This window comes from Sphaerodactylus townsendi, linkage group LG01 (genome assembly GCF_021028975.2).
Source record: "Sphaerodactylus townsendi isolate TG3544 linkage group LG01, MPM_Stown_v2.3, whole genome shotgun sequence".
NCBI lineage: Eukaryota > Metazoa > Chordata > Lepidosauria > Squamata > Sphaerodactylidae > Sphaerodactylus > Sphaerodactylus townsendi.
Window position 1 is genome coordinate 50,724,579 of NC_059425.1, and position 14,351 is coordinate 50,738,929.

Consider the following 14,351-nt stretch of genomic DNA (forward strand, 5'->3'; position numbering starts at 1 on the left):
ACGGCTCTGGTCTCTTATATCGAGATTGTCAAGCAAGTGATACATGCGTAGTCATTTGCAAGTCAAATATTACTAGGTGGCTAATGTGGGGATTGAAATTCCATTTTCCTGCTGGAGAAAAGCTTTCTGAGATAAAGAGGCTCTTGCTTTCATCAGCAGGCATCCAGCTGTAGTTCATATTTTGTGTAGCTCTGTAATTTGCTGTGTGTTCCCAGGCTTTGGTCTAATTTCTTGTTTGCATAGTATCACCATTAGGTCTATGATTTTGTAGAAAACAAGATGTATTGCTTCACCTTACAGTTTGTATTGTGTAATGAAAGAAATCCAAATGTGTTTGTCTACATGTATACAGTATCAAAAAGCTGACAAAAGCTTTGATAGCACCTCTGTTCGTATGTATTTGAACGTCTCCAGTGTTTTAAAGCTATCTCTGCTGAAGCAGCCTTTTTTGAAACCCCTTGGTTTTTAAAATTCTGACACTAATTTTAATTTAGTTAAAACTTACAGAATTGTAAAACAATATTTATGTTAACATTTTACCAAGAAATCAGAAAATTAAAAAATATTACACAACTGAGAGTCCCTCTAAAATATAAAAGCCACTTGCGTAACACAGATTTCGATTGGACAAGTTCAGATCACTGGCTGAAATATCTGTAATTTGCCTTTTAAAATGTGAAACATGGAAGCTTTTAACAAGCAGCATCAAGGGTGTGTGCATTATATGGATAAATGTACAGCCAGTGCTTGAATCCAAAATGTCATGTGGACTTTCCTCTTTTGCTTAATGTCCCTTCTAGAATATGCAGAAAGCCCTTGAAGTGAAAGCCAGATATGAACCGGACATGGTTGTTGGTGGCTATGCCGCTTTAATAAATTTGTGCTGTCGACACGATAACGCAGAAGAGGCAATGAACCTGAAAGAAGAACTGTAAGTACACCAGCACTGAGAGATGTCACTGAGATTTATGCTGATACACAGACCTTATTGAATTAAGTAGGTTGTGTATTAAGGCCCCCCTCCCATGCATTTTTAATTAGCTTTTCTCCTGATAAAAATATTTTGCTGAAATTCAAGATTGCTTGTAACAAGTTGTCATGATTATATAATCACTTTTGAACACACATGTTTGTTAGTGAGTGCTGCTCTGCATTGGATATTCATAAATTCATTTCTGATAGGGTCTTAGCAACCACCTCGGCATTCTCGTTTCCTTTCTTACGTTAGCAAAGTATCTGCCATATATTGGTTAACAGTGCTCGTTAGTGACATGAGGTTTTACTACCTGTCGGTAAGCCTTTCCCCTTTGGACTCCCTATTTTCATAGATAATATCTTGATTGTGAAAATTACTTCCTAACTGAAGCCTTTAACGCCCAGTTTGTCACAGAGCAAAGTACTTCATTTTTTCCTTCTACAGTTTTTCCTATTTGGTCTAATGTTCATTTTTTAAATTGCATGTTTGGGGATTTTACTCTTTTGGCATAACATTGTTCCAGGGTGGAGATATATTTAGTCCAGATTTTAGCAAGCAGGAATGAGCTTAAGCATCATTTGTCCCACACTTCTCCTCTCTCCTTCCCAATTTATGTGCAAATTATGTGCTCACAGGTTGGGATTATATGTGACCACTGGTAACACCGATTATCATGAAATCTGGTACATTCCTAAATTTGTATGAAGACGTCTGTTTTAATCAAGTTCGCTAAGCCATGGTTGTTGTACATCTATTCCCAGCTAAAACCACCTACTCACTGCAAGAATGTCTCTTTCTATATCTCAAGCATATAGAGGCCCCAGGTGCATGTAGGTCTTTGTAGCCTTAGTCAAGACAATTTAATCAAGAAGTATTCATTAGATGTTTAATAGATTGCTGTCGGTGCTTGAGCAAATTCTTGGCAGTGCTTTGTAGGAACGAGTTGTACAATAAACTTGCTTGGAAAATATCCTGTGGAGTACAGCTATGCTGTTTGCCATGAGTTCACAGGATGGCTTTCACAATTGAATTACTGAGATTACTGAGCGAATCTATTCAAATTAAATATTTCCCCATGTATTTACTTGTCATGTTCAAAGATAGGGAAATTTAATAGTCATTGACCTTGGAACTATCACAAGAGATAGGGGGTCCAGCCCTCCTGGAATCTGAGCACTGTTTAGCATTGTTCAGATTCTACCAAGCATAACTGAACATTATATCAGAACTAGTCTTTAGAATTGAGTAAAATGAGCCTTTGCAACTATGCTGTTCAGCATAGTTTAGCCTTGTGATTTTTAAGATGATGTGTGCCCCTAGTGGCAAAAAACACGCATCATGAATGCTTATAGAGTAATAAGGCCTGCTCCCTGACCTGGATAGCCCCAGGCTAGCCTGATCTTGGCCCCTTCCCCACTTCTCTTGCTGCCGCCGTCGCTGCGCGCTGCTCTGAGCGCGCGGCATCCCTAGCGCACGTCTGGGCGTCCCCACGACCCCGCGCTGCCCCGCGCTCTGCCAAAGGCGCCGTTTTCGCCAGCACCAGGGATGCCGCGCGCTGAGCGGGCGCAAGAGCGGCAGCGTCGGGGCGGCTGCGCTGTTGCCGCCCCTGACGTGGGGAGTGCAATGGGACCCCGCACTACTTGCGGAGAGTAGCGCGGGGCTTATGGTGAGTGGGGAAAGGGCCCTTATCAGATTTCAAACGCTAAGCAGGGTCCACCCTCGCAACTGTTTATATGGGAGATCTCCAAGGAATATCAGAGTTGTGACACAGAGGCAGGCAATGGCAGACTTCCTCCAAATGTCTGTTGCCTTGAAAACCCCACCAGGGTCTCCATAAGTCAGAGTTGATGTAATAGCAAAGTAAATAAGACATCTAATCCAGGTTGGAAAAGCAGTGTAATAAAATGCTTTAGGCAGAGCAAGCTAGTACCAGCAGGTAATTCCCTTTAGAATAAAAATATTTTTTTAACAGCTTATGAATTAAGGATATCAAGAAAGTATAGAATGGCACTTGTTAAGATAAATTATTTGTTTACATTTTTTTGTTGTAATCATCACTGCTTGATGGCACAGAGTTAGTTTTATATTCTTAATTTTCCCCCTTTCCCCAAGTTCCCCAAATACTAGGATTTTTTTTAAACTATCTGAAGAAATTAAGCAATTACAGTAGTTGGATGCATTTGTTTTAGGAAATGTTTTCACCAGCATTCATACTGGAACATTGTGCTCTTCATAGTAGAAAGACTTTCCTGAACTTTGCTAACTGGTTGGGAGGTCAAAAAGAGTAAGTCTGCCTTCAGACATCGCAGCAGAGGTTTGTCCATGACAGGTAAAAGTACAACCTGACTCTGGCCCACTCCTCATTGGCTATAAAGACTAGTGTGCCGCCGGTAAAAATGCTTTTGTGGGGGAAGACTTCGCACAGCTGCAGCAGCCTATACTCCCCACAATGGCATTTTTCTGACTCGCTAGTTTAGCAAGTCTTTTAAAAAACAGCGGCGTCTACCTCGTGCCGAGCGAATGGCACCAGGTGGAAGGCGCCGTTTTCCCCTGCACTGCTATTTTCCCCTCTCTCGCCTCCTGTTTCCTGTGTCACTCTGCAGAGCCAAAGGGAGATGTCTCCTGGCCTCTGACCCCTGAGGCATCGCCATGGCCACCGGGGGGGGGGGGGTCCCCTCGGCTCTGCAGAGCGATGCAAGGAAGAGGAAGTTAGTAAAAGAAAAAAAGCAGTAGGCCCCATCCAGAGGCACCCCAGTGGGCTGCCGCGGCTTCAGGGCCACGCTCACAGAAGTGTTCGAACGGCCCCGGGGGTGCACTGGTGTCATGTACACCAGTGCACCGCCACTCTTGATGCCCATGCGGAATCCACCTCCTTCCTCCTCTGGAGTTTGATTTTAAAGACTTCTGGATTTTAGAAGCCATAATTTAAGGTTCAGTTCACCATGAGGGCTTTTTGCATCTGCCTGGTGAGCAGAATTCTACATTGCAATTGAATCAGGATCTTAGAATTCCAATTTGTGGAGCAGAGACAAACTCCATTTGATTCAGGTGACCACATTTAGATCTCATGGGGAACTGCATCTTGATTCATTGCTTTTTAAAGCCTGGAAACCTCCAATCTTACAATGTGCAGTGGGATGAGCACAGGAATGCGGTAAACACACAGGCATGGTAACAAGGTATATGTGTTCCCACAATAGAGGGAACTGTTTATCATGACACCTGAATGCAACCTAAATGTTTTCAGCCTCGGTTTCTCTCACTGTTTCTTATCTGTTTCCCAGTAATGTAAATCTTAACTATTATTCCCTCATGAGCAACAACAGGAAGTTATTGTTCCTTTTTATTGTACTTCAGCTGCCGTAAAGATTCATCTGCTGTTCTTGATGCAACAAAGTGTGTATCTTTGGTGAAAGTTTTGTGGAAAGGTGGCAGACTGGAAGGTAAGTACTCTTGCTTTCAGTGTATGTATTTGCTATATAATAAAGGTATCTTGCCACTAGAATAAAAATGTGAGTTGATATTAATGGTATATCATGCCTTGCAAAGTGCTTGAACATTTTGCATACAAATTTGCATGTGAATTCAACCAGAGATACTTGGACAGCGCAGGCCATTAGTTTTAATGGATTGGCAAGCTTGTCATTTACATTTGCACAGCTCAGTGCTTCTTGCATTTCTGCAGCTAGTTTTTATTAGCATTGCTGTTTGGATTGAGTTTGAAGATCATGACTTATGGCACAAATTGCGTATGTGCCTAGACTAATGGCTTTGTTTTTTGCTTAAGAAGGTCTGAAGTCTGAACGTAAAGCCTATAAACATAACCTCCTTGTACAGGGTCTAAACACTCCAGGAGAAAAATCTCTAGAACTTTTAAAATAAAATGCATTGTAATACTACAATGTTTAAATGTATAATCTTCCATTTTATTAGCGCAACATTTTATGAGCAACAACTGAATTTTATTGCTAAATTGAGACTGATTATTGCTGCTGTTGATTTTGGATATATTGCCTATAAAACATTATTTTGGTTGGAATGTTATAGATTTCATAACAGATGAAGTTTCCAAACAGTAGGACATTGCCATAATTAATTTTTTATGAGCAGGCTGACAGCACATAATGGTATTAAACAGAATGTTTGTTCCATTAGTTGAAAGAGTAAAATATAAATTTGGATTGTTTGGGAATGAGCTTTCCTCTCCAAAAATGACAAAATTAGATCATAGCTACCTATGCAATGAAAAGATAACATTGTGTTTGTTTTCTGAAGCACACAGCAGGCAGCAGCAGGCAGTTTCAAAAGATGCGCTTGCTTTTATGCAAAGTGGTCAAAACATTTTGCCTGTGCGATAATTAAGAACATTACTAAAAATGCACTTGTTCCATATACCAAAATGTTTGTTTCTGCCTTCCTAATGAAGCTTAATGAACCTAATGTTTTAACATGCACTCTCTTAGAAAGCTTTCATTGGCTCTCCTTGGCTAATTAGTATCGACACAGCAAACAGGCCCTATCGGTATCAGACCATTAGTCTGGCTGTATATACAGTGTAAACACATCTTTATTATCTGGCCTCGTGACAAGCCATCTGCTGAAGAAACAATGGTGTGATTTAGCAGATGTTAGCACTGAACGATAAAAGCATCCATTTAGTAGGATCTTGTTGCTATAGGGCAGACTCTACAGGGTTACGTGGTGCAGAGTGGGCACACAGTTCCTATCTGTAATTTGTAGTCAAAGTTGCAGCAAAATGATAAAACCATGCTATTGTGGATTCATAATTGTAGTCTCGTTTAGAAATGCAAGTAGTAATTAACTTGAAATTGGCATTATACACCAGAATTTACATTCCTGCTGGTTTTTGAAATGCTGTTTTAATAGCAGTTTGTTTTCTCTCTACATGAATTACCTAAGGGTCTTTTGTGATGTTTCATTGCAGATGCTATTAACATTTTAAAGGAGATGAAAGAGAAGGATGTCCCCATTAAAGATACAACTGTCACATCCTTTTTCCACCTCCTTAATGGTGTGGCCTTGCAGGGTGATGTTGAAGCAGTGAATCAGCTATATGAGTCCATTGTGACCATAGGTTTAGCCAAACCTACAGGAAACCTGTGTTCTCCACTCATTACAGTAAATCTTGAAAAGTAAGTTGGTCTGTTCTTGGGTTGTAAATAAAGATGTAATAGTCTGTAGATAGAATATGCATGTGTAGATGGTGGGATTATGAGAATGCTCATCCTGTAGCAGTTGCCACCAGGGTGAGAGTGGTGTGCTCTCAGCTGTCTTCACGACAGTGAAAGTGTTCTAGAGCACCATTCATTTGGAGGTGTGGCCTCCTGTATGTAGTCTCTAGCAAATGCAATACCATAACACCTACAACTCAAACTATTTCTTTCCTTTGTGAAGTTTTTCAGATTATTGGTTTTCAGCAACTAGACAGATCCAGGCAAACCCCATAAGTCACCTTTTAAAACAGCAATTCTCAACCTGTGGGCCGCGACCCCTTTGGGGGTCGAACAACCCTTTCACAGGGGTCGCCCAAGGCTCTCGGCATCAGTGTTCTCCATCTATAAAATGGATAAATGTTAGAGTTGGGAGTCACCACAACATGAGGAACTGTATTAAAAAGTCGCGGCATTAGGAAGGTTGAGAACCACTGTTCTAAAACCTGCTAGATTTCAAAAGGCTGACATGTGCAATAATGCTAGCACCTACATGTCCCTAGGCAGTCTGGAGCCTACACAATCTGTTTTGGCCCTTCCTGCCTGTAACACAAGTACTTTATATTCACACAGAGTAATCCAAGAGATAGTCATGAAACCAGGGTTTGGTGTTGCTGTAGACCTTGGCTTATACAGAGGCCTAGAAAGTTTCTGTTTTTAGAGAATAAGAGATGCATAGAACCAAATGAACCTCTTAACAAATGTTAGTAAGTCAGCCTAAAATTGTATTCTGTTTTTAATGATTATTTAGATGAGATTGTATTGCTTTGGGTTTGTTTGTAAAAAAACATTAGGTACTTTTGAAATATCAAAGCAGTTTAACAATCCAATCAATAGAATAAATCAACATTTTATCTGAGATAGGGCCAATCTGATTCTGCCATAAAATTCTGATTTGATTGGTATTCGGCCCATTCCTCATTAGGACAATGAAATCGCTGGCTGTTGTAGATGTTCCAGGCTGTGCTCTGGTGTTTTTTGCTCATAACATTTCATCTGCAACTGTGGCTGGCATCTTTAGAGGTCTGTTTCCATGCCACAGAGCAGAGTACATTTTGCCATGATATACTCTGATGATGCCAGCCACAGATGCAGGTGAAACGTTAGGATCAAAAACTTCCAGACCACAGGCACACAGCCCAGAAAATCCACAACAGTTTTCAGCCGCAAAAGCCTTCAAGAATACATTATTGCTCTGTATAATTGTACATCTTGCTGTTCTTAATTAGCTTAAAGACATGGATAGTTCCTCCATAACTTTTGACACCTAAATAGTACAAATTGCATGCCTAAAAGTTTGTTCTCACTAATTTCATATAAGACTAGCGATACCCGGCCACGAGTTGCTGTGGCTTATTGTGGTGAAATGGGAAAGGAACAGTAGCAGCAAATCAGTTGCAGAGGCCAGCAGTACGTGCTCATGGAAACCTGCTGATACTGTGCAATGTCATTGATGTATGTGACCGCATTCCTTGGGGGGGAATGGAAAGGCACCCCTCCCACACATCTAGGCTGGCTGGTCACCATCCTTTACCTGGGAGTAAGTTGGGTTGGTGGCAATGGGTGTCGCTTCTGAGTAAACCCTCTGAGGGGCGCGACTCAGCCATTCAAAGTATGTCACGGTTGCTTTACCGAGCTTACTCCTGAGTAAAGCGTGCCTCGGAGGCAACCTGGTTTTCTGAACTGTAACCTCAGTATTCAGGGAATCTAGGCTGGCTGGCCCCTACCTCCCCTCCCTTGCATGCCACCCCTCACTCTCTCCCCTCCCTCACTTCCCTCTCCCTTCGCTAGGGTGGGTGGGTCATATCCAGATGCTGGGCCCCCTCCCCTCCCTTGCATGCCACCTCTCACTCTCTCCCCTTCCTAACTTCTCTTCCCTTGCATACCTTCCCTCTCCATCCCTTCCCTCTCCATCCCTCTCTTCCCTTGCATGCCACGCCTCCCCCTCCCTTGCTTCTGTCTCCCTCCGCTAGGGTGGGTGGGTCATATCCAGATGCTGGGCCCCCTCCCTCCCCTCCCTTGCATGCCACCCCTCACTCTCTGTCCCCTCCCTCACTTCTCTTCCCTTGCATGCCTCTCCCTCCGCTGAATGTGTATGAGAGTAGGTGTGTGTGTGGTAGTAGTGGGTGAGGCACAGAGAGTGAAAGGTACCTGCGTGTGAGGGGGGGGGGAACCCCACCTGACATCTCACACGGCAACGTGTGGGTGTGTTTTACTTCCACTTGAGTTATTACCTATGTACTGTTTTCACTGCTCATATCTGGCCATCTGAGCGAACATTCTAAGGGCACGAACATTCTAAGGACGACAGTTACACACAGGCAGCTTCATGTCTTTCACCATAGAGTGCCAGGAAAAAGGCGTTTTACTTGGGCCAGGTGTGAAATTTCAGATAGGTGAACATCTAAAAACACTCTTGCCTGGCTGACTACAGTGGCTGGGAATTTTCGGAGGAATTGGCCCAGCAATTCCTGTGCTAGATCATCAGGAACAAACTCACGGTTTGCTTTATATATATATATATATTTATGTTCAGTGAAATAGGTCAGAAGGCCATATCAAAGAGAATCAGATGTCATATTGTGAACCTGTCTTGCATTATGCCATTATGCCAGAAGGAAGAAGAAGAAGAAGAGTTTGGATTTATATCCCCCCCTTTCTCTCCTGTAGGAGACTCAAAGGGGCTTACAATCTCCTTGCCCTTCCCTCCTCACAACAACCACCCTGTTAGGTAGGTGGGGCTGAGAGAGCTCAGAAGAGCTGTGACTAGCCCAAGGTCACCCAGCTGGCGTGTGTGGGAGTGTACAGGCTAATCTGAATTCCCCAGATAAGCCTCCACAGCTCAGGCGGCAGAGCTGGAAATCAAACCCGGTTCTTCCAGATTAGATACATGAGCTCTTAACCTCCTACACCACTGCTACTCCAAGGAAACATGCTGAAGTGTCACCCATTCTCCTGATGTTACATATGTAGGCAACCATAAGTGGAATAGTCTGTGATCCAGATAACAAAAAGAAGACACATGTTTTCACTGTTTTAGATTTGTTATGAGTAAATATAGGGCATTTCTTAGGTTAAGCATGTTTTGGTGGGCGGGGAGGAGGGAACACAAGTTTTTGTCACAGACTTTTGTCAGAAGAAGAAGAGTTGGATTTGTATCCCCCCTTTCCCTCCTGTGTGGAGACTCAAAGGGTCTGACAATCTCCTTTCCCTTCCCCCCCCCTCACAACAAACACCCTGTGAGGTAGGTAGGGCTGAGAGAGCTCTGAAGAACTGTGACTAGCCCAAGGTCACCCAGCTGGTGTGTGTGTTGGAGTGCACATGCTAATCTGAATTCTTCAGAATTCTCTGAATTCTTGGAAAGAATCTACATTTTTTCATCATCTCTGTATAGTTTTCTCTGAATTCCCCACAGCTCAATCGGCAGAGCAGGGAATCAAACCCAGGTTGATTAGAATGAACGTGCTCTTACGCCACTCCTGCTAGTTGACCAAACAGCAGCCCTAATAATTTGCTTCAGTTTTCCAATTTGCCAAGCATGTACAAGTTTTATTTTCTCAGATGTGTATTCAATGGCCCATCCTTCGGAAGAGGAGGTACTTTGAATAGTTGGACCAATGCTCAAAAAAGTCTCTGAACTGATTGGTCTAATAGTTAACACTTTTGTTACATGTATTTCTAAAAGAAATTTCTCATATGTTCAGAGATACTTTTATTGTGTAAAAGCAGAAGTGACAGATTTGAAGGTGTTTGTATGGTTGAGTAGGTGTCACGTAATTGGGCTTGTATAAAATAATTGTAGAGAGCCAGCTTATTTTTGTGGTTAAGGTGTCTGACTAGGATCTGGGAAATACCCACTCTGCCATAAATATAACATTGATGCTGTTTCCCCCAATTGGGAGGACTGGATACAACACCATAAAATGTTTCATAGCAGTAATAAAACATTTTGAAAGCATTTTGAAAATGTTTTCCAAAAATTATTTCTGCTGTGTGGCATGCCCATTGCTGTGTTCAGATTTGTGAGCTGGGACATGTTCTATAACAGTGGTGGCGAACCTATGGCACTCCAGATGTTCATGGACTACAATTCCCAATTTACCATGCTGGCAGGGGCTGATGGGAATTGTAGTTCATGAACATCTGAAGTGCCATAGGTTCTCCACCATGGTTCTATAATGTGATGGTGACTTTGAAACGACCTGGTAGAAAAAATCATTTTTTGGTCATGGTGGGGGAGGGAGGCTGCCCATGGGGGGGGGGGGGATCAAACTCAGGTTTTGCCCAGATTTTTTTTAGATCGCCCCATCCCCTAAGGGCTCTGGGCAATGTACAACATCATAACCATCATGTACAGATAAAAACAAATTGTGAACGTTTCATACACAAAATGGTTTCCAATGGGCAAGGGTGTCAAATAAGGATGTATTTTATCTCATTATCTGTTGAGGGTGCTGGATTAGGTTTAGACAAAGGTGAAGTGGAAATTGGTGCAAGGAACATTAACTATTTGAGAGTACAGATGAAACAATATTACTGGCAGAAAATAATGATGATTCACAATGACTATTGAATGAAATTAAAGCAGAAAGTGTAAAAGCAGGATTACTGCTTAACATAAAGAAGACAACAGGAATGACTACGTGGGGAATTACACATTTTAGGGTTGATGATGGAGTAATTGAAATTGTTCACAATTTTCTGTTCCGTGGCTCCATCCTCAACCAAAAGGAAGACTGCAACCAAGAAATCAAAAGGAGATTGAGACTGGGAAGGGCAGCCTTAAAAGAACTAGAAAAGATTCTTAAGTGTAAGGCTAGGATAAGTCATACTGTAGTATTCACTTTTACTATATTTGTGTGTGAAAGTTGGATAATGAAGAAAGCTGACATGAAGAATTGGATCATTTGTAATGTGGTATTGAAGGATAGTTTTACAGATACTATGGTCCACCCCCCCAAAAAGTGTGTTCTACATCAAATCAAGCCTCAACTGCCCTGGAAGCTAAAATGACTAAACTGAGGCTATTGTACTTTGGTTACATTATGAGAAGATAAGAGTCACTGGGAAAGACAATAACGCTAGGAAAAGTTAAATGCAGCAGGAGATACATTGAGTTAATTAAGGAAGTTACATCCTTCCATCTGCAAGAGCTGCACAAGACTGTTAACAACAGGATGTATTGGAGGCCATTAATTTATAGGGTTGCCATAAGTTAGAAGTGAATGGATGGACACCTATTGCACACGCACATATTAAGTACAACATAATGTTTATTTTGAATCTGTATTGTCTCAGTTGATGGTAAATTTGGTAAACAAGTATAAAACAATATGGAAAGTGTTTTTATAAGCACATTTTTCTTGGTAAGTTCTCTTTGTCCATTTAATCCTTCTGGAAACTTACAATATATACTGGGGGGGTTGGAGTATGAGCACAAAACCTTAATTGTATTCATTTTTAAAATATCTTTCAATCCTTTTTGACATTTTCCCACACAGCTGCTGCTCCTCCTTCATTTTTCCCAATCTAGTTATTACTTCTTCCCAGAGTAACCTGAAGTGTGATTCCAGCCGTCTGCAGATCATGCAGTGTATGAGTTGATGTCATGAAGCTATATAACAAACCAACTAGCTTCGTGTCAGGATTACTGAGAATGAATGAAACCAAGAGAGTGCAAAAATAAGTCCATGTAAAGGAATAATAGTTGGAAAAATTTAAGACAGAGAGGGTGTGTTTCATCATTGCTGAAAATGTTTCTGAAATTGATTCTGAAATTAATTTTAGTTTAGCCCTTGAAAGAAACATTTTCTCTAATGGATAATGATTGTAAAAATCTTGCTTTTCTCTGTCAAAATGCTTGCAGTTAAAGAACATGAAAGTAGCTGATTTCAGCTGGTGAAAGTTTGACTTGGAAATGGAACGTAATCTTGGAATGAGTTGCTTTCTGCTAAAAATGATCATCAGATCACTAGCTCATGCTGTCCATTGAACAGACACTATTCTGCAAACAGTGAATGCAGATTTTTCTGCAGTCTTTTATGCAGCAGGCATTGTCTGCTATAAAATTGGGTCTCAGTAGCCCTTGATGATGTTTTTAATGTAGGTATTAAAGTTTAGTTCCTTGTCTTATGACCATTGTGTTTTTTTAACTTAGTCTTACCAAAAATGTAGCCTTTTCAAATAGTTTTTGTATTTCAAATATCTGCATAATTCCTGGATTGTTCCCTTCTCTTTGGAACTTGCTTTTTAAGTGAAGCAAAGGAGATTTGTCTCTCTTACTCTATTATTAGGAATTTTGCATCATCAGTGCCGAAGGACAAAAGTGGTTCATTTGCCCTAGAGGAACAGGACAGTGATAAGATGATTTTTCGTCAAGGATCATTGGGTCGTAATTAAGTTACATTCACTGCTATTGCTTTTTGAAGGATGATTGGTAAATGACAGGCTTCATGTGTTTAGTACGGACAGTGTTCACCAAGGTTTTTTTCCCCCCTCTGTCAGAAAATCCTGTTGAGCCTGATAATGTAAATGTGACATTTTATTCTGAACAAAAGAGCAGGGAAATGAGCTATCTTGTCTAATCATTCAGTTGTTTAACACCGACTTCCAGTTTAGACTCAATTGGCTGGAAAGCACTTGACATGTGAAGTTAGTGATGTTCGGAACGCATGTTTGAGTAAATTTTAAAGTAAGTGACAGCTAAATTGTACCTAGGGAAATTACAAAGCCTTCAACACAGTTAATTTTTTGGGGAGGATTAGTTGTAATCGCAACACCAGTCTCCTTCAAGATTCCTTGTTATAACAGATGCAGGAGGAAAAAATTAGATCTTTTGAGAGTCCTGTTCTCTTAACAGAATAATTTTTAAGCTGATTGTACCTTGTTGAATTGATTTCCTTCCACACTAACATCTGCTTCAGACTTGCAAAAGAGAATGGGTTTTGGGGGGCACTTTTCTTTCTTTTCCCAGAGTCCCTTTTTCTTTTTTGAAATTCCTGCTTCTCTAAGTGATTTCAGGTTTGAGAGCTTTTCAATCAGTAAACCCCTTAGGTAAATTGCCACTTCACTAACACTTTATGCAGAACACTGAAGCACTTCATTCCAATTAAAATCAATATTTAGAGTCTTTTTTTTAAAAAAAAAAACCAAGCAGCCTCCTTGGTTTGGAAAGTTGTTTATAACAAGAAAAAAGGGTAAGATTGAGAGAGCGGCATCCTTTAAACAAGGGGATTTATTATAATTTATAACTGAAAAGGTACAAAAGAGAAGCCCAAGACTGTTGATTGCAAACCAAGGCTGGAGCCTACAAATATTTTTCTATGTGGGTAATTTTTCACTTGTGCAATTAGGTGAAAGTTTGGATAGGTTTGTGAGTAAACAGTTCTGGTTAGGGATGCCAATCTCCAGGTGGGGCCTGGAAACCTCCAAAATTAACAACTGATTTCAAGGCAACAGAAATTAGTTCCTCCAGAGGAACTGGCTACTTTGGAGGGTAGGGAAAGAGGCAGCCCCATCCACAGGCCAGACGCCCAGCTGTGATGCTGCAGCCGCACCGCCCCTCCGCTCCCAAGGGCTTCCCAGCAGTGCAGGGAAGGCAAAAAACTTCCCTGCCTCCAAGAAGCTACAGTGGGCCTCACCACACTTACACCAGGGAAAAAACTGACCTACGTTCGGGCTGTCACTCACTGGCACCACGCTGGCAAGGACTGTGCTGGCAGAAGCCCAGAAACACTGGGGGAGGACAATGGTGGCAGCTGCATGGCAGCAGTTTCACCCTTCCACTAGGGTAAGTGCCACAGAGCAGGTGAATCTGCCAATGCAGCTTCCCTGCAACTCCGCAGTGGCAAATTCAACCCCCCCTTCATTTGTACGAGTCTGTGTAAGTAATGCAGTCTTTAGTTTGCCTCACTAATAGAGGAGTCCAAATTAAGGAGGACGGCTGAGGTGAGATTGTAGTGACATTATCCTGAGATTGAGACTAATTATGTCTGAGGCAGCAGGTGACACCCATATTAGTATAGTAATCCAAGAAACCTGTGAAGAACAAAATATACACACTATTTTATTGATTATGCTGAAAATATGTATTTTAAATATGTATTTCAAAGAAAAACAGTAAACTAGCTCTGTAAGTGGAAAAG

At 41.4% G+C, this 14,351-nt stretch overlaps 1 protein-coding gene across 1 annotated transcript in view; it reads left to right on the forward strand.

Moving 5' to 3' along the window:
- Positions 1 to 14,351, forward strand: part of LRPPRC (leucine rich pentatricopeptide repeat containing) — a 127,791-nt gene that overhangs the window by 58,477 nt on the left and 54,963 nt on the right. The window contains exons 21-23 of the mRNA XM_048482994.1: positions 801 to 931; positions 4,334 to 4,419; positions 5,922 to 6,129. Of these exons, the coding sequence (XP_048338951.1) occupies positions 801 to 931; positions 4,334 to 4,419; positions 5,922 to 6,129 (425 nt within the window). The remainder of the gene's footprint in view (positions 1 to 800; positions 932 to 4,333; positions 4,420 to 5,921; positions 6,130 to 14,351) is intronic.